Source organism: Aethalodelphis obliquidens, unplaced genomic scaffold, assembly GCF_003676395.1.
Source record: "Aethalodelphis obliquidens isolate GAN/ISIS:26980383/991018 unplaced genomic scaffold, ASM367639v1 scaffold7, whole genome shotgun sequence".
Lineage (NCBI taxonomy): Eukaryota > Metazoa > Chordata > Mammalia > Artiodactyla > Delphinidae > Aethalodelphis > Aethalodelphis obliquidens.
Window position 1 is genome coordinate 33,090,192 of NW_020837951.1, and position 27,894 is coordinate 33,118,085.

Here is a 27,894-nt window from a genome sequence, read left to right on the forward strand (position 1 = left end):
TTTTTTTTTTTTTTCGGTACGCGGGCCCCTCACTGTTGTGGCCTCTCCCGCTGCGGAGCACAGGCTCCGGATGCGCAAGCTCAGCGGCCATGGCTCAGCGGCCATGGCTCACGGGCCCAGCCGCTCCGCGGCACGTGGGATCTTCCCAGACCGGGCATGAACCCGTATCCCCTGCATCGGCAGGCGGACTCTCAACCACAGCGCCACCAGGGAAGCCCTAAATATTTCTTCTTTTATTGGTTCATATTAGCCTCCCTGAAATAGTCGTACATTGATCTGAGTTTTCCTGTTTATTTGAGAAATATTTGAGTGCTGCTTACGTGACAGCTTGAGTGCTTGTTATCTTACAGTCTTATGGAGGGAAGTAAGGATGCAATTACAATACAGTGTGATAGATCTGATGGGGCTGGGGTGGGGAGGTGCACTTGGCCTAGACTGGAGGTGCGGAGAGGTGTTCAGGAAGGCTTCATGGGGGAATGAGAGAGAGCCTGGTATGCTTTGGGAAGTAGAAGGCTGGAGTGAGAGGGTGAGAAAGGAGGCTGGAGCAGTAGAAAAGGTGAGGGATGAGCTGACCAGGTGGGATTTGTAACCCTCACCTTCTATTAGCATAGAACTTAACTTCCTATAGAACATTTTCACAACCAAGTTCTCATTTGAAAAAGAGAAAAAGAGCCCTGGAGAGTTAGGACAGGACTTATTCTCTCCATTTCACGGGTGGGGAGACTGAGGCCTAATGGATTGCTAGTGGAAGTGCAGCTGATACATGGAGGAGTTGGGTCTTGATGTTCCATAACCACATACCCGTGCTCCTTTCCTTGTGCCCCCAGCCCCAGCCTCACTGGTCCAGGATGACCTTCTCTGTCCCACTGAAGGAGACTTCACATTCTTGGAAAGCACCTTTGAATCACTCTTTTATCTTGATTTAACTTAATTTCCCCAGGACTGATCATGAAGCAAATCTCAGAGGTCTGGAGTCCAGCATTCTGCTCTCCTTTCCTTGGTTATGGAAGGTGTTGGCTCACAGGGGTAAATGGAACCTACAATGACCCCTTCTTTTAGAGCCCAGTTGTCTGGGCTGTGAGATGCCTGGCGACCTCCACCCTCCTGACCTTTCTGTGTGCTCTCTCTCTCTGTGTCAGTGGGCAGGTGGCTCACAGCCCCCCTCAGGAGTCTTGGCCTGTCCTGGTTGAGTGACTCCTGGGTAGAGTACTGCTACCCAGAGCTTTGCCCGGACTCCCTTTAGATGCTCCAAGGTGACAGGCCCAGCTAAAACCCTGTCTTTCTCAGCCACACAAACCAGTACTTGCCTTCCTCCTCAGTCCCATTCTATATGAAAACCATGGTGAGCTCTTGTCTGGAAGGCAAGCATGGAGGCATTTTGTGCCCCCACTGCCTCCCTTGCCCCTCCTCTTCTCTCTCTTCTCCCATGGCTACAGAGAGGATTGGAGACAGCCCACAAAATGCTCACAGACCAGTCAGTGAAATGGGCCTGGCTGTCAATTACTTCTCAGCACTCCACAGCAAGGGCACGAAACAGTGCTGGAAGAACTGAGGGATGGCAGGGAAGGCTACATGGAGGAGGTGGCTGTGAGCAGGCCTGGACAGATGAATAGGAGCTGGCCCTGAAGAGAAGGGAGAATCCAGCAGATGGAAATGCTGCATCCTCTCCCACTGCAAGCATCACGCTGGGCCCCAGCACACCTTTCCCCTCCATAGATGTGATGTCAACCTATTGACTAATTAGAGGTGCTAAATTGACATGAGGAGACATGGTTTTTGCAGTGTGGTAATTAAAAAGCAGTTGGCTTCACAGCTGTGATCACATGAGAGTGCTTCTTACCCCTGAAGACATCAGCTGAAAGCAAAGTGCAAAGGAGCTGAGGAAACCAAAGAGTCTTCTAATGTGACTTGTTAATTTCCTGTATTTGTCGCCTACACAGCTATAAGGGAGAAATGAATGAAGCGTCTTATCAGAAGTTTAAGAGAAAATTAAAGACATATGTTCTAATTGTACACAATTAAACAAGCAATATAATCATTATTATATTTAATTAACAAGACATTTAAAAATTGCCAGGTTAGTATTTAGAAGGCCCAATTTAGAATTATTTCTCAGCCTGGTAGTAGCTACGTCACTGTGAGCAAACCCCTCCATTCTCTGAGGTCTCTCATCTGTAAAATGGGTAAACTCTTCTCCACTCTGCCCTCCGCAGGGTTGAGGTGTTACTGAAGGAAAGGGCTTTGTAAGTTAAAAGGCTTTTCATAATTGTAAGAAATACCGTCCAATTCTCATAACTTCTAAGTCTAGAAGCTGTGATCTAACATTAACAGTCATTAGTTGGGCGCCTGTGTTATTCTGATCCTCAGAATAGCGCTAAGATTGCGGGGGGTGGGGGTGGCTTGTCACCCTGGTTTATAGAGGGGACAGATCCCAAAAGGTGAAGTAATGTTCCTGAAGTTGCATAGTGAGTGGTGGAGCTGGCGTTCAGACTCGGCCTGTCCAAGCTGAAACTCCAAATTCTGACCCCTATGGACCATACCGCTTTCTCAGCACCAGCTTAGTTTTGCTCTTTCTCTATTTTACTCCTATTTTTTACTTATAAAGGGGAAAAGAAGGATTTGAGGAAGTAATATTTATTTTACAAACTTCTTTACATAAAACAATGATAGAAATGTTGTAGAGGAGAGTGAAGAGGAAATAAAAATCGCAGAATGCCACGTGGAAAAAATTGTATCTTAAAGAGCAAATAATTAAGTTACTTTGCAATTTAATATTTACACATAAATAAAAGCTATTTCTCTTAAACCGGTGATGGACAGTTGGGTATTGATTTTATTATTACTCTTTGAACTGAACATATATATTTTACACACTTATATTGTAGTTTATATTTCCTAATAAAAGTTTAAAAAAGAAAAATATGAAGGATTTTATCTTCAGTAAAAAATCAAATATACATACGAGTTTTGTTTCATGTAATTGAATTGGAACATCTTAGGCAATCGAAACATAATAAGCCACGGATTCAGTATTTTTTCTTTTAAGCAAATCTTTTTTTTCTTCTCTCTTCTTTTAAATGGCCCCAGTTGCTTTCTCATCTTGTACCTGGGTGCCTCCCTAAGAAGCAGCCTTGTCATTGGAGAGATGAACCACATTTCAAGAACAAAAGTCCCAAGTTTGAGCCCTAACCTTGCCATTTGCTAGCGTGGGACTCTAAGCAAGTCACTTATCTCTCTGAGCTTCAGTTTCCTCATCTATAAAATGAGGTCAATAAAGTCTGCTCTATCTGTATCATGGGTTTTTGTGAAAATCAAAGTTAGACTAAAGCAGTAAACGAGTTTTGGAAATTGTTAATCACAGAGAAGAAGCAGAGCAGTCTGTGGAATGAGTAAAGCCTGTGATGTTAGTCTCCCTGCTCTGCCAATCTCTTGCTGTGTGACCACATGCAAGTGACTTAACCTCTCTGAACCTCTCTGAGCCTCAGTGTCCTCATCTGAAAAATGCAGATCAAAGTAGTGTCTACCTCATAAGGTGGTTTTGCACATTCAATGCAAAGTGAACCCTTCACACCAAGCCCTCCACACAATGCTTGCCCCACGGCAGGTGCTCGCTAGGCAATACCTTGAAGGAGTCAAAATATCTAAGTTCAAATCCCACTTTTCCCCTTGTTGGCCATGGGGGCCTTAGGCATGGCACTGTGCCTTTCTGAGCCTCGGTTTCTCCACGAGGAACAAAGACAATTATGCCTTCCCAACCTCCCTCACGAATTGTTGCAAGTCCCCAGTAAGGATCCGGCGATGGACGTGGGTGGTAAAAATGGAACTGCTGTGCATCTCTGAGTGATTAAAACTAAAATTCATCAGCAGGAAGGAGAGGCGATTGTCCCCAGGAGGTTCCAGAAGAGGTTTCAAACCTCAGAGCAAGCCTACGCACGCTGCCCAGCAGGCCTTGGTTGGAGTGGGGCCCCAAGAACTCGCCCAAATGCCAGACTTTCATTTTCCCTCCTTACCTCGGGAAATGTTTCGCGGCCACCCCACATCACGTTAATCTCACGGGTGTCTGTGTTGAGGCACTTTGTGTCCAAACAGCTTTTTGCCAGGGCTTGGGTGCAGCGGTGACCTGGCGCAGATCTGAAGTGGAGCCCAGTTCCCAACGCGCACAGCCCGGTGCCTTTGTATATGTCCTGGCACTGGCCACAAACAGGGTTTTGTCAGAAGCTTCCTGAGAAAGTTGCGTTCCATTCATCTTGGCTGAAAGGAAGCCTAGATGACAAATACCTCCCTCATTTAATTACAGAAACAGTCAGCAAACCCGTGGAAGAAGATTAAACCAAATGGAGAAAAGAGCAAGCCTCAATCATCTTCTCCCCCCTGGCATCTGGCCCGCACTTCTCACCTAGGATTTAGCAACTAGGGGCGCTCTTGGTTATACTTTCCACCTGAAAAATGGTTTATTTCTGCAGAAAAGTTAAACTCTGAGACCCCAAACCAGGTAAAGAAGGAATTGCATTTAGAGAAGAATTCATCAGTGGCTGAGAATTTAATAAAGATCCTGAAATTGGGAGGTGTATTCACATTTTTCATCTAGACTTGAATCTGCAGAGAAGTGAAATACAATATCAGATCAAATGAAACACACACCCCCACAAAACTAACAAACTCCTTAATCATTTTCCTCAGTTGCTGGGGAGAGAAGTATAGAGTTGTGTGGTTGCAAAGAACCTTTGAAATCTTTGCTTCAACCCATCGTTTTTAGAGATGAGAAAAACAGACACCCACAAGAGGGGAAATACTCTGCCTTGTTCTCAAAGCCATAGAGACAGGGGTAAGCCCGGTTTCCCAGCTCCCAGAAGTGCCATTGTAGTTGTCTTCACTTTCCTATTCTCTCTGCCTGTGGGCCCTTAATGTGAAGGAGACGCACAGTTCAATAGGCAGACCCTAATCTTTCACAGAATATTCCATGGCAAGCCAGAGCTCAGAGAGAGACGCTGATGACTGTCTTCCCATCCCACTTTGCTGGTTAAGGGTGTGTCCCCCCAGAATCTCCCAGGACCAACCATGCCCACCATGGACACTGCTATGTTTGAGAGACTCTGGAAGCCTTGAAATAAGCTGTCTCTTCCCTGTGCTAACAGGTCTCAGTAGAAAGACCGAGCCCTGGATCGTTGCCCCGTCTCACCTGGGACTGATGGGTCCGAGCTGGTTGAAGAAACAGAACTAAATATGAAGTCAAAAGACCAATTCCATATTTCCTGTACTGACCTTGCATGGCTTATGTCACCTTTCTGGGCCACGGTTTCTTTAGTTGTAAAATGGATAGTAAATCCTACTTCAAAGAACTAAGGGACTCTAAGACTCACTGACAGCCTAGATGTTTGGAAGCTTCACGATTATAAAGTAGATGGGACAGTATTGAGAAAATCCTACCAAATTTTGCCTCTTGGCACTTGGAACCTTGCCTCATAAAATTACAACTGCCCTGAAAAATAATAGACATACTTTTCCCTCTCCCTTCCACAGTCTGTTAGGGCTTCTACCAATCAGAAAATTGGACAGCTATGCCTCTAGTCACAGTTGCTGTTCTTTGAGACAACCAAGATGCTTTTTTCTAAATTCAAACAGAGCTATAAATTCCTAGAAAAAGCTAGATAGGAGTGGAGAGGAGGGCACAAGAAACCTCTCAAGTAAAGCTTTATAGAAAAGAAAATCTATAGAAAAGAAAATCCCTGGCAGCAATGCATGACAGGAATTTAATGTATTGTGCTGATCCACAGTATCAGAAAATTAGCTGCTCATTAATACAGAACTGTGTAAGGTGGGAGCATACTAGACACCAAAATCTGTGCTTGAATATTTCTTCTCCAGTTTTCTGAGAAAAAAATACTCAATTATAATGTAAACAGACAGAAAACAGGGCCAAGGGCAATCCATATATTGTCTTTTGATAGGCCACCTCTGAAAATACCTGCCTTGCTTTTGAGGATGAGTACTCTGAAAACACCTAACATTCAGCCTTTGCAAAAGTACCACAAAAATAATAAAAGGTGCACAATACCCGGAAGTAGAGGAAGAGTCCAGCTCTGAAGATGAGCTGTTCTAGGATAAAGAAAGAAACTTTAGAAAGACTTTTGGCATCCTCAATCATATGCATGATTGCATATGACATGGTCTCCATGAAACATGAGATAAGAGGATGGGACAAAAAGGGTTATGATCATAAAAAATTACTGGGAAATGGAAGAAGTCAATAACAATAAAAGTATGTCAAGGACAGTAACACTAAGACTGAGACTGTTGAAAAGCAAATCAGCAAACCCACCAAACAAAGAACTTAAATGGCTAACGTGTCTGTACAGCTAGTCAACCACATCACAGTCAGAGGGCTGCAAAATCAATTAATAATGAAGTGCTACCTTATCCCTGAAAGTTGAACAAAAATGTAGAAAGTCAGATAATACCAAATATTTGTCAATATGTGAAGAAATGAGAACCCTGGTGCTCTGCCGCTATGACTGTGGATGATACGGCCATTTTACCAGAAATTAATGAAACTGAATATGCACATACCCTGTAATAGAAGAGATAGAATAAAATAAGATGGTCTTCCAGAATGCAGAGGACAAGGACCAAGAGATGAAATCATGGAAAAAATATGACAGATATGGATTTGGGAAATGAAAGACAACACATAGATAATCAGGTATTCCAGTGGAGAGGCAAGAATATATATGAATATTAATGTAATATAAATATAATAAATGCCTAGTATTATATTTTATATATAAATGCACACATATATATGTGTGTGTGTGTATATATGTATATATATATATATATTTTTTAGTTAAAAGACTTGAGGGTATAGATTGAAGGACTCCCTGCGTTCCAGATAAAATCAAGAGTGCCACACCCACATCTATTTAGGCAAATGTTTTGAATTCTAAGAATAAAGAAAAAAAATCCTTCAGGCATCCAGAGAAAATCAGATACCTACAAATGAACAAGAATCAAAATATCCCTGGATTTCTCCGCTGCATCACTTTGTAGTTTCAAAGGGAAAAAATGGTAGCCCAAGAATTTTATATCCAGATGAATTCTACCATGTGTCAAAGCAACAGAGGGTCATCCTAAGCAAATTTTCAACCCTTTACCCTTCTTCACAATATGAAAAGATGTTCTAGCAGGTTAAGACAAGAAGCAAGGTTAATATATTCAGAATGGAGAAGTCTGAATACCAAAAGGAACAAAAGGAAACATTAAAAAAAAAAAAAAGAATAAGACTGCCAACAAGATGATGAAAGCAAGACCAAGTATTTATTGCAGCAATAAGCATATATTTTATAATCCATTCATGTACTCATTTCAAGAAATATACTTAAAAACAATTGTAAAAAAAAAAAAAAAAAAAAAAAAACAATTGTAATGGAATACAAATAAAAGGAGAATCAGAGCTATGGCAGGCAAATGCAAGCAAAAATAAAGGTTTCAATATTAATATCATATACACTACCAAATGTAAGGTAGATAGCTAGTGGGAAGCAGCCGTATAGCACAGGGAGATCAGCTCAGTGCTTTGTGACCGCCTGGAGGGGTGGGATAGGGAGGGTGGGAGAGAGGGAGACGCAAGAGGGAAGAGATATGGGAACATATGTATATGTATAACTGATTCACTTTGTTATAAAGCAGAAACTTACACACCATTGTAAAGCAATTATACTCCAATAATGATGTAAAAAATAAAAAATTTAAAAATTAAAAAAATATCAAGCGAGATGCTAATTCAGTATTAATATTGACCAAGATATTATTTGAAACAAACAGCAATAAAATGACAAACAGGGTTATTTTACCTTGATAAATATTTTAATTCTCAGTTCATTCAATGATTATCTATTAAGTACCTGCTGTTTGCACTAGGGAAGTGTATACTTTGTTGAAAAATAAAGATGTAATGAACACTTATCCTCAAAACAACATAAAATCAAGGCATATAAAGCAAAAAATTCGAATAACATGGAGAAATTTTCAGAGACAATAGAGAAAAACTTAACATACCTCTCAGTCTTTGATAGGTCAAGTAAGCAAAAATACAAAACGTGTTAATAATGTAATTGGTTAGCTGGATTATATCTTTTATACATCAGAAGTCTGATAAAGAATTTTATAGCTTACAACTAGAGACTGCATCTGTTTTTCTGGCCAACATGGGACTTTCACAAAAATTGATTGTATAATAGGCCACCAAAAAAAACCTCAATAAATTCCAAAAGCAGACACTGTACACACCAAATTCTCAAAACAATGCAATAAAACTAGAAATGATAACAAAATTGTAAAATAAAAAGTACTCTCTGAAATAAATAATCCTTGGTTAGGGATTAACTTGAAGCCTCAATCACAGTCTGTTTAGAAATGAACTTGGTTGTGTGAAATAAGGCAGGAGAGCCCAGAAAGATTGGGTCTTCGAGTTAGGGTGCTAACAGGGCTGTTGTTGCAGATGCTGGGTGACTGTGCTGGGGGAGGAAGGCCTGGCAAGCTCATAGGATGCAGGGGACAGCCATCAGAGGGAGAGAGAGCACTGGTCTTAGAGTCCTTTAGGCCTGGATTCGAATTCCGCTTTTACCTCTTAATTGACTTTTGTGGGTATCTCAATAGCTTTCCATTTCTGGGCCTTGGTCTGCATATTCAAAACTAGGGCTGTTGAGCTGTATCAGTGGTTCTCAACCTTCACTGGGCATTGTAATCACCTTGGGAAGTTTTTAAATTATACTGATGCCTGGGCTCTATGCCCAGAGATTCTGATTCACTTGGTTTGGAGTGGGACCAAGTTATCAATATTTTTAAAAATATCCCCATGTGATTCCAACATGTAGCCAGAGTAGAGAACTCCAGAGCTAGATGATTTCTCAGGTTTCTCCAGTTCTGAAGTTCAGCAGTGCTACCTGGCACCTGCAGTCTTTGCCCAGTGGAAGAAAGGTTTAGGAGGCTAAAGCTAGAGGAACAGTGATGCAAAGCAATCTAATCAAAGTGTGCATTATCTCAAATGGTGCAGAAAATGTCAGTGCCAGTTAATATTTTGCACCCAACATGATTTAGACCCGGGGCATATATTGTACTCCAAGCCCATTGTAAACACAATGGGCCATTTATTCACTGAACAGTAACCACTCTAATTACCTATAGGGCAAACATATGAGGTTGTTCAAGCAACAATTAATTGTGGACCTGGAACTAATGGGACAATAACAGCAAAGTATCAACCAGAGTGTGATTCAGAAATCACATCAGAAAACCATAATTCTCTAAATTGTATCAGATAAGCATTTTGGGGGATGCAATTGCACATATACCAATCCCACGTCCTGAAATAGTTGCTGCCTGATTTTTCTAATAGCTCCTTCTTACACAGACCATAGGAAGCTGGAAGTGTTATTTTAATCTTGAGAGAAGAATAAGACGCTAGGTTTGAGCAGACTGTAGAAAGCTTCTATTTCTTACACTCGCTATGCGACCTAAGTATCACCTTCAGGCAGGGGTGCTGACCTTATTTGGTTATAGGATTCTCTTTGTGAATCTGATGGAAGCCATGGATCCTCTTTTCAGAAAAATGTGTGTCTGTATGCACATACATGCCCACACAAGCTTTTCCATACAGTTTTTAAGGAGTTTTCAGACACTTTGCAGCCCCTCTGCATTCTTGCTAGGCCATAGCCTCCGTTTGCACACCTCCAGACACAGGGATCTCGCTACTTCCAACAGCAGGCCTTCCCTTGCTGGACAGCTCTGGATTTGAGTGTCCTCAATATGTCCAGCTGGGATTTTCCTCTCTCATTGGGCCTTATTCTACCCAGAATGTTTTTTTAACAGTTGATCTATCCTTGACCTTTACCGGTCTTGGGATGATGTCTTGTCTCTGTGGGGATCTTAGAAATTGGTTCCTGTAGGTGCTCTCTAGCTCTAGGTGACAGCTGATGGGTTGTTGTGTGTTCAGCTCCAACAGACAGGACCTGCTGAGACTGCTGAGTGGATGCAGGAGATCCAGGGATCCTAGGTAGTGGCCATCTACCATCTGAGACAGATCAGGGAAAGGGACAAGATCTCCACTGCCCTGCTCTGCTAAAGTCTTGGGAGGAAAAGAAGTGCTTCCTCAGGTGACAGGAGGAGCAGTAAAGCAACTTCAGCTGGGGCCTGAGGGTGCCAGGATGTTACTTCCCTGGATGTTAAAGTTGGACTCTGAGCTGTATTGGATCTAGAGCTGCTGAGACAGCAAGGGTGGGGAAGGAAGGCCGGTGGCAGCAAAGAGGGATCTTGCTCAGCCGTGCCCTCTCTGGATCAGAGATTTAAATGAAACAAGAGAAGGAAGGAAATACTATTTTTTTTTTTTAACATCTTTATTGGAGTATAATTGCTTTACAATGGTATGTTAGTTTCAGCTTCACAACAAAATGAATCAGTTATATATATACATATATTCCCATATCTCTTCCCGCTTGCGTCTCCCTCCCTCCCACCCTCCCTATCCCACCCCTCCAGGCGGTCACAAAGCACCGAGCTGATCTCCCTGTGCTATGCGGCTGCTTCCCACTAGCTATCTACCTTACGTTTGGTAGTGTATATATGTCCATGCCTCTTTATCGCTTTGTCACCGTTTACACTTCCCCCTCCCCATAGCCTCAAGTCCATTCTCTAGTAAGTCTGTGTCTTTATTCCTGTTTCACCCCTAGGTTTTTCATGACATTTTTTTTTTTTTTTAAATTCCATATATATGTGTTAGCATGCGGTATTTGTCTCTCTCTTTCTGACTTACTTCACTCTGTATGACAGACTCTAGGTCTATCCACCTCATTACAAATAGCTCAATTTCGTCTCTTTTTATGGCTGAGTAATATTCCATTGTATATATGTGCCACATCTTCTTTATCCATTCATCCGATGATGGACACTTAGGTTGTTTCCATTTTTTAAAAATAGTATTGGGACTTCCCTGGCGGTCCAGTGGTAAGGACTCCGAGCTTTCACTACTGAGGGTACGGGTTCAATCCCTGGTCAGGGAACTAAGATCACACAAGCCGTGCAGTGCGGCCAAAAATAAAATAAAATAAAATTGTATTTATGTATTTTGAGCACAAAGTTTGGTGAATGAAGCATACTGAATAAGGTTAGATAAAGTAGCATTAACTAGTGATGTACAGACATAACCACAACAGTGGTCACAAAATTTTGGAGCTATCAGTACCCAACAACAAAAAAATTACTATACAAGAGTTTATTAAATACTTGCTAGACACATGAAAAACAAATCAATTTCTCAGGGATCACAGGCTCTTATAAAGCCTAACGGCCAACCAAGTTAGCCTGTTCTTGAACCTGTGCTGGAAGGCGCTCATCACATGCGGGTACTGGGTCTCCTCCGTCCTCTCACACCAGGCGACAAACCCGTGAGGACAGACAGGGGAGGATGATAGACAGACTAGAAGGAACCATGGAGGAATTCTTTTATAATCTCAGAGTGGGAAAGGGCTTTCTAAATATGGCATAAAACCCAAAGACAGAAAGAAAAAGAATTAATAAATTCAGCCACATTAAAAAAAAATACTTCTATATGGCAAAAGACACCATGAGAAACAGCAAAAGAAAAAGTACAAACTGGGGGAGCATTAGCAACTTATATCACGAAGGGTTAATCTCCCTACTATAAAAGATCACTAATCAATAAGTGATTGCTACTAATCAATAAGAAAAAGACCGAGAGTACAATTGGAGAACAAGCAAAGGATGTGAACACTTTCCAGAAAGAAACTGCAAATTGCTCTTAAACATAAGAGAGATACTCAACCTCACTCATAATAAGGTAAATGCAAATCGAACTACAAGAAGATACCATTCTTCTACCATCACACTGCAAAGATCAAAAAATTTGATAACCGCCTTCTGTGGATGAGGCTGAGGGAAAGAGAAAGCAGAGATCAGAGGAAATGTTATAGAAGAGGTGACATTTAAGCTGTTCCCTGTAGGACAGATAATTGAAATCCAATTTAGCAACTCACTGGCACTTAAAAAAGAAGGACTAATAAAGGGAAAGATGGATAGATTTGACTACTGAGTGTAAATTAAAATATACACACACAAAATGTAAAAGCAAACAAACTGGGATATTTGCAGCAACTGTAATAGCCTGAGTTTGAATGCTGTACATATAATAGTCTTCATTAAATTCAATAAGAAAAGCATTAGAATACCACTCAAAAAATAAACAAGAGACATAAAAAAGCAATTTCTAAAATAGGACATACAGCTAGTTATCGGCCACATGGAAAAATGTTCAACCTTATGTATAACCAATGAATTCATTATGATTCCAGTTCTTCAGTGATAAATCATTAATAAATTAGATAGAAAGATGTTTTATTTCCGTCCGTTGATAAGAGTGTGGTGAGATTGGCCCTCTAATTATAACTATCTAGTGGGTGTGTAAATTGATGCAATCCTTTTTGGAAATAAATATCAAGTCTTTAAAAGCTCACATCCTTTATCTGGGAAATTTCACATCCTAGACTCTATCCTACAGAAATAGCCTGAAATATAGGGGAAAAGTGCCAAGCACAAAGACGCTTGCAGAATAATATGACAATAATGACAAATTAGAAACAGTCTAAATGCCCCCAAATTAAACATGATTCAGTAAATTATGCTATGTTCATATGCTAGAATATTATGCTGCTATTAAAAAGTTTACATGTTAAAATGTTTACAAGAAGTTTTAACAGGACGGTTAAATGCTTGTAGGATAATGTTAAGTGAGGGAATAAACAGTTCAAATGTGTATGTAGAATGACCTCAAGAATCTTTTTTTTAAAACATTGCCGTGCATGGAAAAAGGATCAGAAGGAGCTAGACTACAACATTAATGATGGTTCTTTCTCCTTATTTTGCATTTTTAAAAACCTTCCCTTCAATTATAACTTGTTACTTTTGCACTAAGAAGGTTTAAAAATATTTTGCCCGTGTGTTTGTACCTTGAGTGAGAACTAAAGACCTCTGTTCCCTTAGGAAAGATCCTGGGCCCACAGCTCTGAGGTCCCCCCAGTAAAAGTGCTGTCTCTTTTGTGTTTTCAGCTCTCTTTTGCTGCCACCACGCCTGTTCTAGCAGATAAGAAAAAATACCCCTACTTCTTTCGGACAGTCCCATCAGATAACGCAGTGAATCCAGCCATCCTGAAGTTGCTGAAGCACTACCAGTGGAAGCGAGTGGGCACACTGACCCAGGACGTGCAGCGCTTCTCCGAGGTACGCTCTGCCGAGAGGCACAATCTCACCTACCTCTGGGCAAGGGGCAAGACGGCTCAATCAGGGATGGGCTCTGACACGGGGCCTTTAAGCTGTTGAGGAATTCGATTGTGCGCGGGACAGGTGAAGGCCTCCAACCTGCACAGCTCAGGAGTGGAACCTTCTTTTCCGTTGTGCCTTTCGGCTAAGTCGCGTGGTCTGTTCCCTCACTGCCCCTGTAGTGTGTTGTCCTTGCTGCTGACCTATAGCGGCCATCTAAAATCACGAGGTGCCTCCAAGAGCCTTTCTCCTGTGAGGAGGGTTTGGGGAGGAGCTGGCTTGGAATGAAGTTTCCAAAGTCACTGTGGATTGGGTGGTTTTTCTGGTTTTGTTTTGTTTGTTTTAATGACTTACATGTATACATCAATACTTGGTGTTCTGGGGTTTATTGTTGCAACAATAACAGCAACAAAAAAGCCAAATTATATATAGTAAAAAAAGAAAAGGGCTGCTTTACCCAATCCCTCTAAATCCACTTTCTCTTCCAAGTGAAGTCCTGCTTTCCGTGTAGTGTTCATCTGCCCAGACCTTTTTCAATATATTTAAACCCAAATGTCCTCATACTAGATAGTTTGCATTTTTCACTTTACAACAGATCTTAGAGATCTTGATTGACTTCGTTCTTATTAATGGGCCACGGTGTTGTGTCCCATGGATAGATGGTAATTTATTGAATGTTTACAGCTTTTTGATATCACAGCCAACACCTTCCCACCTAGGTGTGCATCTTTATAATAGATTTCTAGAAGTGGAATTATTGGGTCCTTTAAAATGTTGAGACATACTGACCTCCAGAAAGGCTGTTCCAATTTCTAGTCCCTCCAACGACATTTGAAAATTCCCATTTCCACATATCTTTACTATTCGCAAATCTTTAAGAAGTTTTCTCCACTCACCTGAGTGCAGAATGATTTCTTGTTTTTCTTCCTAGTCTCTTTATAGTTCCTACTTTCCTATCTTCTCCTATGTGTGCTCTTGATACATGGAGCCTCCCAACAAGGTAAGACATTCCAGGTGTGCTTAGCAGCCCAAGAGAAAAAACACAACTGTGAGCCGATTTGGGGGGAAATGTATGAGGCGGGTGTCCAGGCAGACCTCAGTGAGAGGAGTCAGGGAGGACACGCCCCTTCTGCCAGTGTGGGGCGGGGGATGGGCGAGGAGAGCAGAGCAGGGCAGGGAATGACAGACCTGGTTTCCACTCCAGCTCTGCACTTACCTTTCTGAAGCTCTGCCCCGTTTCTCCTTTGGGAAGGAGAGGCCACTCCATGCTTTGGCTGTGCTACCTTGGAGAAGTCACCTTACTTCTCTGAGCTGTGGTTTCCTCCCCTATAAGATGGGGACAATAACCCTTCCCATGCCTATTCCTGCAGAGTTGTTGCCAAAATCAGATGAGTCATGAATTTTAAAGAGCTTTGTAAACTATAAAGTTTATGCACAGAGAGGGATGTTTTCAGAGGCGCTTGAAAAGCAGACGTGTTTGGCCCCACCATCTGCGGTCATCCAGACAAGGCCAGCTTTTCCCTGACAAGATGGTCCTGATCTTCCCACCTCTGTTTCCCAGTCCCTAGGGAGAGGCACAAGGGGAACTTCACCTCCAGTGGGAGTGACTCACTGCCAAACACTGGAGAGGCTTTTGCTGGAAGCCTGCCCTTTATACAGCAGCCACAAATGTTCTGAAATGAGTGTGAAACAGTTCAACGGGGAGGGTGGGGAGGGCCAGTCCTGTGGTCCCATTAACATGAGACTCTGCTGAGATTTGGAGGGACCTGCTTTTTTGCCAGGGGAGTCTTTGTCTGACAGAGTCTGAGGGGCCCTTAGAGACAGCTCCCCCAACCTCCTCATTGTATAGAAGGGGAGACTGAGGCCCAGAGAGGAGAAGCAACAAAGTTCAGGGTTTCAAAGCACCTCCGAAGCCATGAAAGATTGTTGGCAGAGAAGTTAGGACTGAATCCTGGAGTCTGGATGCCTGGTCCAGACCTCCCATTGCTCCTTCTTTCCATCTATAACTTCCTGCAGTCACATGGGAACTACCTGTGTGTAGCCTTGGAGGTTTGAAAAACCCCAAATCTTTGGTGTAAAGAGGATAAATGATCAGCCCCAATTTGGTTGAGTGCTTTATAGATTTCCAAACACTCTCACAGCTGGTTGCCCTGTAGGGAGGGGTTATGGTTCCCATTTTACAGATGAGGAAACTGAGGTCATGGAGGGTGGGTTCCTTCTTGCCCCAGGACACTTGCTGGTAAAGAGCCCAGCCCAGGCTGGAAGCCTGACAGACTATTGGTCAGTGTTTTCTCCATTACTCTGTCCTCACTGGGGTCAGGTGTTGGCAGTTTGGTACCACATCTCTTTCCCTGCACAGCTATGTTAGAGCCCTCAGCTGGGTTTCAGGGCATCTCAGCGGGAAACCTCTTTTCTAAGGACAGGATGTTGCTTGGTGGTATTGCTGGCAAGAACCCCTCTCAATTTAAATCTCTCAGCCCAGCTGACTCCTCTCTGTGCCCAAGGGCTTTGGCATCCCTCTTCTGATGTCTGGGCTGCATCGCTGGAGTGCAGGCCCTGGAAACTCGCCAGGGGCTAACAGCTTTTAGTGAGTGCAAAGGAAACTGGATTCCTTTTATGAAACTGGTCGATCAGCAGCATCAAGCACTTCTGTTCTGGACTGGTGCACTGGAAGGAATGTCAAATGAAAGCAATCCTGAAGTTGGAGGGGACGGGGGGAGTGAGAGGCCAGGGTGCTGTGGCATCCACATGGGCAGTGCAGGCACAGGATGGAGGCAAGGATGAGGTGGAGATGAAGGCAGTGAGTAGGGGTGCCTGGCAGGACCAGCAGAGACAGCAAGAGGGCTGTTTGAGCCTCTTCTCCCAGCTCCAGGTTCTGTGCTTTACTAAGCCATCTTCACTGAGTTATTCTTTGCGTTCCTGATTCCATGATGCAACTAACCAGCTAAGTACTGTTGGACACATCACTTAGTCTCTATAGGCCTAAGTTTCCCCTTCTGTAAGATAAGGGAGTTGGGTCAGTTGACCTCTAAGATCTCTCCTAGCTCAAGGAATCTGTGGTGAGGGTTTAGGGAGATCTGGTCATTGACCCCGATCCTGCCACTCACAGAGGTGTGACCATGAGAATTACTGAGCTTTGTACCTCAGTTTCTTCCTCTTAAAAATGGGGATAATAATGGTTAACTCTAAGGGTGGTTGTGAGGATTACATATGTTCAGAAAGTTAAAGTGGTAAGAGGAGTGCCTGACTCATAATAAGCACCATGCAAGGGGTGGCTGTTGTTTTTATTGTCATCTAGAGTCTGGTTCCTTACCCCATGGCTGGCTGCCATTCAGGAGCCCGGCTGTGTGGCGGGGTGTGGTGCCTGCCACGAGCACGGCTCCCCTTTCCTCCCCTCCTTCCAAGCCAGCTCAGAGACCCCCTGCCCAGTCACTGGTCCTCAGTGACCTCTGAGGACACTTCTGGGCTGACCCTTCCACACCAGACTCTCCCTCAAGAGTTGGGACCCGCCGAAGCCTTTGATCTATACAAGACCAAAAGGGCACCATCTGCAGAGTTTCCTCTTCAAAGCGCCTGCCCCTTCGGCCCTCCGCAGCTCTTTGAAGCCTTCTCTGCTTGCCAGGTTGCCATCTGCCCCACCAAAGGGGTTTCTGGTCACCTCCTCTCACGTTGCCACTTACACAGCTTGGGGGACATGCCCAAAGATGAGGGCAGGGGACCCTGTGCTTGCTTCTAATCAAGGAGTCAAACTTAGTAGAATCGTCAGCCCTTCCCTGCTGCCCTGAGCAGGAATGAGCTCCTTGGGGTGGCCGCAGAGACCCTTCGCATCCCCTGAGGCCTCCTTCTCTGTCTCATCTCAGGCACTTTCCCCTTTGGTCCAGCCTCTTCTCCGTGCTGGCTCCTCTCTGTGAGGCGTCCTCCCCCACACCTGGTTCTGCATTCCTCCCCAGGCTGGGACAGGTGTGCCGCCTCTGTGCTTCTCTCCCCTCGGGTTTCACTCTGTACCAGCTCCTTGCACAGGGCAGAGAAATACCCCATCTGCTTCCTCATCGGTCACCTGCAGCCACTGGACTGGAAGGCCCCAGTGGACAAGAGCCTTTCTGTCCCCTCACCCTGTATGCAGCCTGGCGTGTCTGGGTTCACTAAGGATTTCAGTAAATCAGTCTCTATCCATTAGGCCAGATTCTTAGGGGTGAATACAGTAATTTCTTTACTGTGGCCCATAGTCTGACTGCAGCTAGGATGGTAAGATGGGGGTGAGAGGGGTGCAGAGAAGTCTCAGTCCCTGTCATGAGCCGCTGGGGCCATGGGGAAGAAGGGAGGCACTGGCAAAGTTGGGAAGTCACATTCCCACAGAACTCAGCTCAGGTCATTCTGTCATCTATTAACTGAGTCTTGTTTTGGATGTGACATTGTTTGTTGTTGGAGGATTCTTCTAGAGATCTCAGTGGAAAGTTCTGGGCTGGCCACTGGAACCAGCAGTGACCTGGGTCCTGCCACGTGGTTCTTCTGGGTGGCGTCAGTGTTGGGCATTGGGAATGAGCACACTGTAGTTTGTGTCTGAGTTATGTTTTTTGCTCTCTGTGATGTTCATTCTGAGTTGTCGTCACTTCAGAATCCTCTCTTACCAGAATCGGGTAATCCCATCCTCTAAAGCAGTTCTTGCAGTCTGGTCCTGGACCAGCAGCAATATCAACACCTGGGAACTTGTCCGCAGCAAATTTGAGGGCTCCGCTCCAGGCCCCCTGAATCAGACCCTCTTGGGTTTGAGAATCCCTGTATTGGAGGAATGGGAAGCCTTCAACTGAGGCCACTGTGCTCCTAGGCCCACTTTGTCAGAGAAAAGGGCCAGGCACACTGAGCCACCTCTGACCTCTGTCCTTGGCTTTCCTCTAGGCTGCAGGATCACCTGGGCCACCCACATACCTGCAGATCTTCTATCATTAGGAAGCAGGAGGGGACTCCTGACAGATCAGATTCTAATCCTGATGGTCCTAGTGCTCCACCCTGTGCCCCAGCTTCTATTTGAAAAACTTGCTGATGCTTTTAGGTGATTGGCTGTCGGCCCCCAAGCGAGAAACGTCCTCTCCATCTTAACGCTTTTACCTCCTGCTCTGTGAGAGACGTGTGGGCCAGCCAGCAGGGACTGCTCCATATTCATCTTGCCCTCTCCCGGGTAGCTATTTGTGCAGCCTTTTTGGCGCTGAGGGGAGGGCTCCATTATTTCCCAGGGTGGTATGCATATGTGATGTGATTTTTGTACAGTTTTAATAGTTGTGTATTTATGTTATTATATACTGGGGGGAAAAATTACTAGCCCATCAAAACTGAACTTCATTGATGTTCTTGTTTAGAATGAAATCTTCATTTAAAAAATGAGTCTGTTTAGAGGAAAATACTAAGCTAGCAAACACATAGGTGGTGCGTGTACACAGTGAAATTGCCTCTAAGAGGGTACAGGAGGGACTGAAGTGGGAGGACCACTGAGATGGATGAAGCCATTTGGCTGCCTGTGCCTTTAACAGATGGGGCTGGATGAGGGGTAGGGGGTAGTACTGGCAATAGACTTTTCCTTGAAGCCCTGGTCCAGTGCAGATAGTCAATGGGAAAAACTCCAGGTCAAGGTCAAGAACTGGCCCTGCAGACCTTCAGGCTTCTGGGGCCGAGATTCCACGGGACAGACTCTGAGGTTCAAGCAACACTTGTTACTTCATGTGCATGCCCCCAGGTGGAAGTGCAGGCAACTAGCAGGTGCTCTGCCCACCCATCCCTGCAGAGTGGGAAGACCCCACCTTGGTGAGGAGCACCTTCCGTCAGGGCCTGCGGTTTCCAGTCCTTCTGCCATCCTGGTGGCAGCGTGTATACATTTGCGGGCACATCCCGGGTTTCTTGTCCAGGGGTGGCTGCAGTGGCTGAGCTTTCTGAGGAAAAGGCAAGCTAAATGCCTTGGTCTGGCTCAGAGCTCTGCCTTTGGAGAGATGGCCCACTACACTCCACCCTCCACTCTAGAACAGGGAGGAGATGGCGGACGCATCCTCTGTAACACTCCACAGCAGGTCTTCAGAGCCAAGCACCCACCCGCCTCACACACCCCAACTCTTAAAAGAAAGGTGCTGCCCTCGACCCTGCTCAGAGAGGATGGGATGCTTGGCTGGGATCTATGGTGCTAGCCCCAGGGCTCATGCAGGGCCTGGGTGAGTGCCACACTCACTGCTCACCAGGGCTGTGACATCAGATATATCTCCACCCAGGCTGCGTGGACCCCAGAACACAGGGGTGAGTGAGGGCCTAGAAGGAGATCCTGGAGGCCTCTGGGGGGGGGGTCCTGGCCAACCACCTCAAAGCTCTCACCAGGGACACTTCCTGGGGCCTCCTGCACAGTCCCTGGGCCAGGTTCCCAGAGCACGAGGTGATCCCCATGAAGCAGCTGTTGCACCAGGACCACTGGGTAGGAAAATGTAATTATGACATCATCTACTGCCATTTATGGGGCACCTGCCGTGTGCAGGCGATGACATTCAGTCGCCCAGCATGGTCCGTCTCCATTTGGAAGAACAGACTCACTCAGGAAGGATTAAGTCACTTTGCCAAGGCTTCACCAAGCGGTGGCAGGTATAGGTGTGAACCCAGGTTTGTACCTCCCCTTGTGGAGAGAAGGAGGCCGTGGGCCTGGGCCAGTATCCCCCATCCATCCTGTCCAACACTCACCACAGGAGCAAGGAGGTAGGTATCTGGTCCAAGCAACCCATGTCTCAAGCAGAGCTCCTCACAGTCCCCCGGAGGTTTCGCTGTGGGATTCTGCATTTAAGTCTTATGAGCTTCCCAGATCCCAAGTCTCAGAGCCCAGCACTGTCCCTCCACACCTGCTCCTACCAAGGTGTCCCAGGGGACTTTGTTTCAGCCTTGGCTGAGCTTGGCTAACAAGGCGGCGCATCTTGTCATGTGTGGGTCCCCAGAGCTATTCTGGTAATTCTGGCTGCGGTTTCTCCCCAAGGCCCATCTGCCAGACTTGGGTAATGCCAGGGCTATGTGAGCAAAGGAGTAGAGTTGGAAGGTATGTGGAACCTTCAGGAAATTATAAGTAGTTAGGGCTGGACAGTTTGGTGTGTAGGGCGAGAAGGGGAGAATGGGTTGGGGGAAGGAATGGTGAAGGCCCCACATGCCTCCATGTTTGGACTTCATCTGTCAGCAGTAGGAAATAGGGAGCCACAGAGGGTTTCAAATTGGCGGTGAGAGATGGTAGCAATCTTGAAGGCTGATTGGGACGAGCAGACTAGAGTCTGGGAAACCAGCCAGAAGGTTACTGCAGGAATTCAAAACAAAAATAATAAGATTGTAGTTCATTTCTTACATAAATAGTTTAAGTTCTCTTTGTTATTATTTTTTGCTTCTTTGTTTTAAAATACTCATTATTGTTTTCTAACCATAATATTGATATATACTCCATGCAGAAAACTTGGAAAACACAGAAGAACAAAAAGGAAAATTAAAAATTGGCCATGACTACCAAGTGAAAGGTCAACCTTAACATCTGTAGCATATGTCTTTACAGTTTTTTCAATACATATGAGTGAACTTGCATAAATGAATACATGCTCTTACTATAGAAACGGCGTCTTTAATTTAGCAACCCAATGGGAATGTTTTCGCCGGCCAGCAGATATTCTCCACCACCGTGACTCATAATGGCCTCTCGACTGTGGGCCTGGTGACCCCATGAATTGTTCCTGCCTTGGCCACAGCCTGATGTGTTTGGGGCTGCTTTTCTCCAGTCTTCTTTATCCCTGTGATCTGTTCCCTTCCTTTCTATCTTCCAGTATAGTTCTGCAGGTAGTCTGTCCATTGATGGTCTTCTTAATCATTTTCCAGATATTTCCAGAGATTTTTTTTTGTTTTTAATCTTTGACATTTTGAGGAATCTGGGATGGTACAGGAGGTATTCTCTGTTGCTGTTTTTTTCCAATAGCTGTTGAAAACGAAATATGGAGATAGTTGCAAATTTTTCCTGATTACAAACAACAATGCAGTAAGTCCATACTTGTATTGTTGTGTGAACATCTCTGATTATATTTCGAGGATAAATTCCTAGAAATAATGTGTGCACATTTTGGAACCTTTTGTACGTGTTGCCAAAATGTCCTCCAGAAAGATCATACCAATTTAGAGTTTCTTAGCAGTATATGCGAGTACTCATTGCCAGCACTGTGTATTATTCTTTTTTGATCCTTGGCAATTGCTATTTTAATTTGCATTTCTTTGATTACTACTAAAATTGAATTTCTTTTTTACCAGGAATCGTTCTCATTTCTGTTTCTCCTTTCATAAATTGGCTGTTCATGTTATTGGCACATGTTCCTGGTGGAGTTTTTCTTACTGATTTATAAGAGCTCTTTATAAAGTAAGGATATCCGCTCTTTGTCACAGTTATTGCAAGTATCTCCCCATGTTTCATGTGACATTCAATTTTGTTTTTTATGTTATTTGATAATATTGAAAAATTTAATATCTAATATAGTCAAGTATAAGAAGACCATTTTTTTTTTCACTTCTAAGTTTAGCTTGGCATTCTCTTCCCATCCCAAGAATTTCTGTAAATTCACCTACATTTTCTTCTAGTACTTTTATTACTTCATTTTTTAATTTAACCAGAATTTCAGCATGTGGCCTGAGATATCATACCTTTCTTTCTTCTGTCCTCATAATCATTCAGTAATTCTTCTGGCATTTAATGAATGCATCTTTTCCTGACCCATTTAAAATGCCTATGCTAAATTTTATTTTTAGAAAATAACATACTGCTTTTTTAAATATACACTTTCCAGTTCTGTGTAATAGAAATATAATATAAGCCACAAATGTGATTTTAAATTTTCTAGTAGCCACATTTTAAAAAGAAAAAAGAGATAGGGAAAATTAATTTTAATAATACATTTTATTTAATGCAATATACCCAAAACATTATCATTTCAACATCATTTCAAATGCAGAGGAACCACATGTGGCTAATGGCTGTTATATTAGACTGTTTCTGCGTTTTAAAAGTTTTATTCCATTGATCTAACTATCTATTCTGAAATTGGCATCCCAATGTTTTGAATATTCCTTCTTTCTAATATAATTTTATGTGCAGTCCTGCCTTCTTTTTTCACAATTGTCTCTATGTTCACCCATTAATTTTTGTAAGGTTCCAAAAATGCCACTGGTGTTTTTATTTGAATTTCAGTAACTCCAGAATTAATTTAGGGGACATTTGACATCTTTATAGTACTGACTCTATCCATTCATGAACAAACATCTCTCCATTCAAAATATCTTCGGTCCTTAGTAAAACTTTGTCATTTTCTTCATGTCGATCCTTTCCATTTTATGTTAGGTTTATTTTCAAGTATTCTACATTTATTATTACTTTTGGGAATGGCATCTAATTTCCTTGACATTTTTAAAGTGGTTATTGCTAGAATATAGGAAAGCTATTGATCAGTGTATTCACATTTTTTGACTGGCCATGTTGAATTTTTATTACTTCTGGTAGTTTTTCCTCTCTTAATTCCCTCGAGTTTTCTAGATAGACAACAATACCATCTGGAGCAAGAACAAATTTGCTTTCTGTTTTCCACAGTTACACCATCTTTATCTTCATAATTTTTCATTGAGGAGGTACTGCAGAGTGGTTAGAACAGAAAAACTTCCTGGATTCCAGTTCTAACTCAGCTACTTACCAGCTAGGCGACCTTGGGTAAATCATTTAATTTTTCCATATCCCTGATAATGGGAACGTACTCATATTACCTCAGATGTTGTGAGTATTAAAATAAATTAATAGGGCTTCCCTGGTGGCGCAGTGGTTGAGAGTCCACCTGCCGATGCCGGGGACACGGGTTCGTGCCCCGGTCTGGGAAGATCCCACATGCCGTGGAGCGGCTGGGCCCGTGAGCCATGGCTGCTGAACCTGCGCATCCGGAGTCTGTGCTTTGCAACGGGAGAGGCCACAACAGTGAGAGGCCCGCGTACCACAAAAAAAATAAATAAAAAATAAATTAATTAATTAATGCATATAAAGCACTTAGGTCTTAGAACAATGCCCAAAATAGCACCCGATATATTAGCTATTATTACTGTTATTATTATTGCCTCATTTACTAAAAATCCTAGTTTTATATATATACATGTATATATTATTTATTTATTTATTTTTGGCTGCATTGGGTCTTTGTTGCTGTGCGCGGGCTTTCTCTAGTTGCGGCGAGCAGGGGCTTCTCTTCATTGTGGTGCGCAGGCTGTGCACAGGCTTCTCGTCGCGGTGGCTTCTCTTGTTGTGGAGCACGGGCTCTAGGCGCGCAGGTTTCACTAGTTGTGTGGAGGCTCAGTAGTTTCGGCTCGCAGGCTCTAGAGCACAGGCTCCGTAGTTGTGGTGCACGGGCTTAGTTGCTCCGCGGCACGTGGGATCTTCCCAGACCAGGGCTCGAACACTTCTCCCCTGCACTGGCAGGCAGATTCTTAACCACTGTGCCACCAGGGAAGTCCCATAGAGTTATATTTTAAAATAGTGATAATAGTGAATATTCTTGTCGTGTTCTTGCTTTAATGAGAATGCTGTTTGTAAGGTATGATGTCTGTTAGAAGAACAGATATTCCTCATCATGTTAAGGGACGTTCTGTTTTTATTTATTAGGTGTTTGAACCAGATATGCATGATGAAAAATCAGATGTCTTTTTAGAATCTATATCAAAAGTTACGTGGTTTTTTCTTTGCTCTATTAGTGTGACAGTTTCCTCGTGTTCATTCTATAATGCATCATTCATTTAACACCTCTTCATTTAGTACCTAGCACACGTCGGACACTGTTTTAGGCCCTGTGAACACATCGGTGAATGAAACAAAGTCCCTGCACTCAAAGAGCTTGCATTCTAGAGGGGGACACACATGATAAAAAAAAAAACAACAATTAAGCAAATAAATGTATAATATATCAGATAATGGTAAGCGCTAGGGAGAAAAGTGAAGTGTAGGGTAAGGGGAGTAGGATATGCCATGGGGGGTGGGGTGAGGTCAAGGACAGCTTCAAAGATAAGGTGATATTTGAGTATATGCTTGCAGGCAGTGAGGGGCAAGTCATAGGATATCTGGTTGAACAGGGTTCCAGACAAAGAGAACAGCATGTGCAGAGGTCCTGATATGGGAGTGAGTCTGGTGGTGCTGGAACCACATCAGGGAGGCTATTACGGCTGGAACAGAATGGGTGAGGGGGAAGTGGAGCAGTTTTTTGTGGGGTTTGGGGGGATTTCTGGCCCTTACAAGACATTAGTGAGGACTTTGGCTTATACTTTGAGTCAGTTGAGAAGCTACTGGAGAGTATTTTGGGTTTTGTTTTTATTGAGAAGCCATTCACATAACATAAAATCAACCATTTTATACATTTTATATTTTACAAGTAAATAGTTTGGTATGTACACAATGATGTGCAACCATAACTACTATCTAATTCCAGGACATTTTTGTCACTCCAAAAAAGAAATCTTATTTCCATTAGCAGTCACTCATTTCCCCTTCCCTCCAGCCCCTGACAACCACAGATCTACTTTCTATATCTACGGGTTTGCCTATGATAGACTTTTTATATAAATGGCACCATAGGGATGGGAGGTAGGGGAAATGGGTAAAAGTGGTCAAAAGGTATAAACTTCCAGTTATAAAATAAATGGTTCCGGGGATGTAATATACAGCATGGTGGCTGTAGTTAACAATACTGTTTTGTATATTTGAAAGTTACTAAGGAGAGTAGATCTTAAAAGTTCTCATCACAAGAAAAAAAATTAACTGTGTGACATGAGGGATATTAACTAAACTTACTGTGGTAATCATCTTGCAATATATACATATATCAAATTATTATATTGTATACCTTAAATTTATACCATGTGATATGTCAATTATATCTCAAAACTAGGAAAAAAAAACTAGGAAAAAAAGGACCATAAAATATGTGGTATTTGTGTCTGGCATATTTGTGTATCTTCTTTGGAGAAATGCCTATTCAAATCCTTTGTCCAGTTTTTAATTGGGTTATTTGTCTTTTAGCTATTCAGTGTTGAGTTCTTTGTATATTCTGGATACTAGACCTTTATCAGATATATGGTTTGCAAATATTTTCTCCCATTCTGTAGGTTGTCTTTGTACTTTCTTAATGGTGTCTTTGCACAAAAGCCTTTAATTTGGTGAAGTCCATTTTATCGGTTTGGTTTTTTTGGTTGTTGTTGTTGTTTGTGCTTTTGGTGTTGTATTTAAGAAACCATTGTCCAATCCAAGGTCGTGAAGACTTAAACCTGTGTTTCCTCAAAAGAGCTTTATAGTTTAAGCTCTTACATTTAGGTCTTTTTGCATTTTCAGTTGATTTTTGTATACGGTGTGAGGTAAGTGTCTTTTGTATGAAAAGCTATCCAGTTGTCCTAGCACAGTTTGTTGAAGAGACTGTTATTTCTGCATTAAATTGTCTTGGCATCCTTGTTGAAAATCAATTGGCCATAGTGGTATGGATTTATTTCTGGACTACTTGAGAGCTTTTTTAAAAGAAGGGTATGATCTGACTTACATTTTAAAAGGATCACCCTAGCTGCGGAGTGGTAGGTGGTAACTTGGACTAGATAATGAAAACCAGCTGGATTCTGGATATTTTTTTACAGTAGAGCTGACAAAGTAGATTTCTTGATGGAATGTATGTGCAATGTGAAAAAGAATAGAGAATGGACTTGAGGATATGGGGAGGGGGAAGGGTAAGCTGTGACAAAGCGAGAGAGAGGCATGGACATATATACACTACCAAACGTAAGGTAGCTAGCCAGTGGGAAGCAGCCGCATAGCACAGGGAGATCAGCTCGGTGCTTTGTGACCGCCTGGAGGGGTGGGATAGGGAGGGTGGGAGGGAGGGAGACACAAGAGGGAAAAGATATGGGAACATATGTATATGTATAACTGATTCACTTTGTTATAAAGCAGAAACTAACACACCATTGTAAAGCAATTATACTCCAATAAAGATGTAAAAAAATATATATATATATCAAAAAAAAAAAGAATGAGTCATCAAGGATGGGGCCAAAGTTTTTGATCTGAGCAACTGGAAGGAATAAGTTACTACTTATTAACTTGAGGAAGGATGCAAAGGAGCAACTTTTAGAGAAGGAAGTCAACAGTTTAGATATGCTTATTGGATATCCAGATGGAGAGGTTGACTAGGCAGTTGGATAAATGGATCTGGAATTCACATTTACATTAAACCATATGAGCATTCCTAAAATAGACCTTTCTTTGTTATGCTGCATTATTCTTTAATCAGTTTAATTATCTAGTTTTTTTTCTCTAAACACATGTGCTAATAGTTATATTTTACTTTGATTAAACTAGTCGAGTTTAGTTGTCAGAGTTATTCTAGTTTTACAACATGAATCAGAAAGCTGTACGTCTTTTTAGGTGCTCTGGAACAGTTTATAGAATATACAGATTAGCTGCTCTTTGAATATCAAACAATGAGTCTATGAAACCATCCAGGATTTTGCGTCCCCCATCCCACCCTTGATACAAGTTATCTTTTTGGCTTCTTCCATGCTTCTTGATCACTTTAGATTTATATTTCTTATGTGGATTTTAGAACTTGCTTAAGATTTGCAAATTTATTAGTATATATTTCAATACAATTAAAAAAATTTTTTATCTTTTGTTATATGCTCTCTCATTACAGATGTTTCCCCACTTTTTTCCTTGATTAAGCCAGCTAGTTTGCTTCTTTACTGTTGGAACTGGTATCAGCATCTTAAATTCAGTATGCAAAAAATGGTCATATTTGTTATTTTTTTCAAATTAAATTAAACCTGGATCAAGCACTCCACCTGCCAGATTTACTGGGCTCAGGATCTCTCTCTCTAAGCGTCAGCCTCTTCCAAAATAGCCAACAACCTCTCACCCAGCTGGGGGAGCCTGCATTCTGAAGCCTCTTAGGGATGCTGTTGACACTGGTTGGACTGGTTACCTCCACTGATCGAGGTCCCGAGACACTTCCAGGCGTCCTCAAGCTCCTCACTAAGTTCCTTTTGGAGCCACTCCCAGGATGCAGGAACATTTTGTCAGAAGTGATTTGGTCATTTTCCTCCCATGGATCCAGAACCTCTGTTGGCTTTTTCTTCTCTGATATCCATACCCACCAAGAATCAGAGAGGGTTTCTTTTAGAAACCTACCCCTAAATGGTCCTATTCCATTTTGCTGCTCATACGCTTTAAAGCAGACACCTTTGTTGCTTCTGGGGGTCCACTTGCTTCCCCTTTAAAGATTATCCCCCTCCCAGAGATAAACAAGTTTTCCAGACATTTCCTTTACTGAAGAACATATAGCAAAAACACAAGTTAAATTTTCTGTGAAACATCCCATTATCTTTTTTTTTAAGCCAAAGAACCAACACTTGGCTTTTTATTGGCTTTGCTTCTATTTGCCTACTTTCTAATTTATTTTTTTCTGCTTTTATCTTTATTAATACCATCCTTCTTCATTTATGTTTGTTTTGCCATTCTTTTTCTAA

The 27,894-nt window shown here is 42.7% G+C and overlaps 1 protein-coding gene across 1 annotated transcript in view; it reads left to right on the forward strand.

The window, feature by feature from the left end:
- GABBR2 (gamma-aminobutyric acid type B receptor subunit 2) overlaps positions 1-27,894 on the forward strand; it is a 368,838-nt gene that overhangs the window by 131,559 nt on the left and 209,385 nt on the right. The window contains exon 3 of the mRNA XM_027105394.1: positions 13,117-13,287. Coding sequence (XP_026961195.1) covers positions 13,117-13,287 — 171 coding nt within the window. The remainder of the gene's footprint in view (positions 1-13,116; positions 13,288-27,894) is intronic.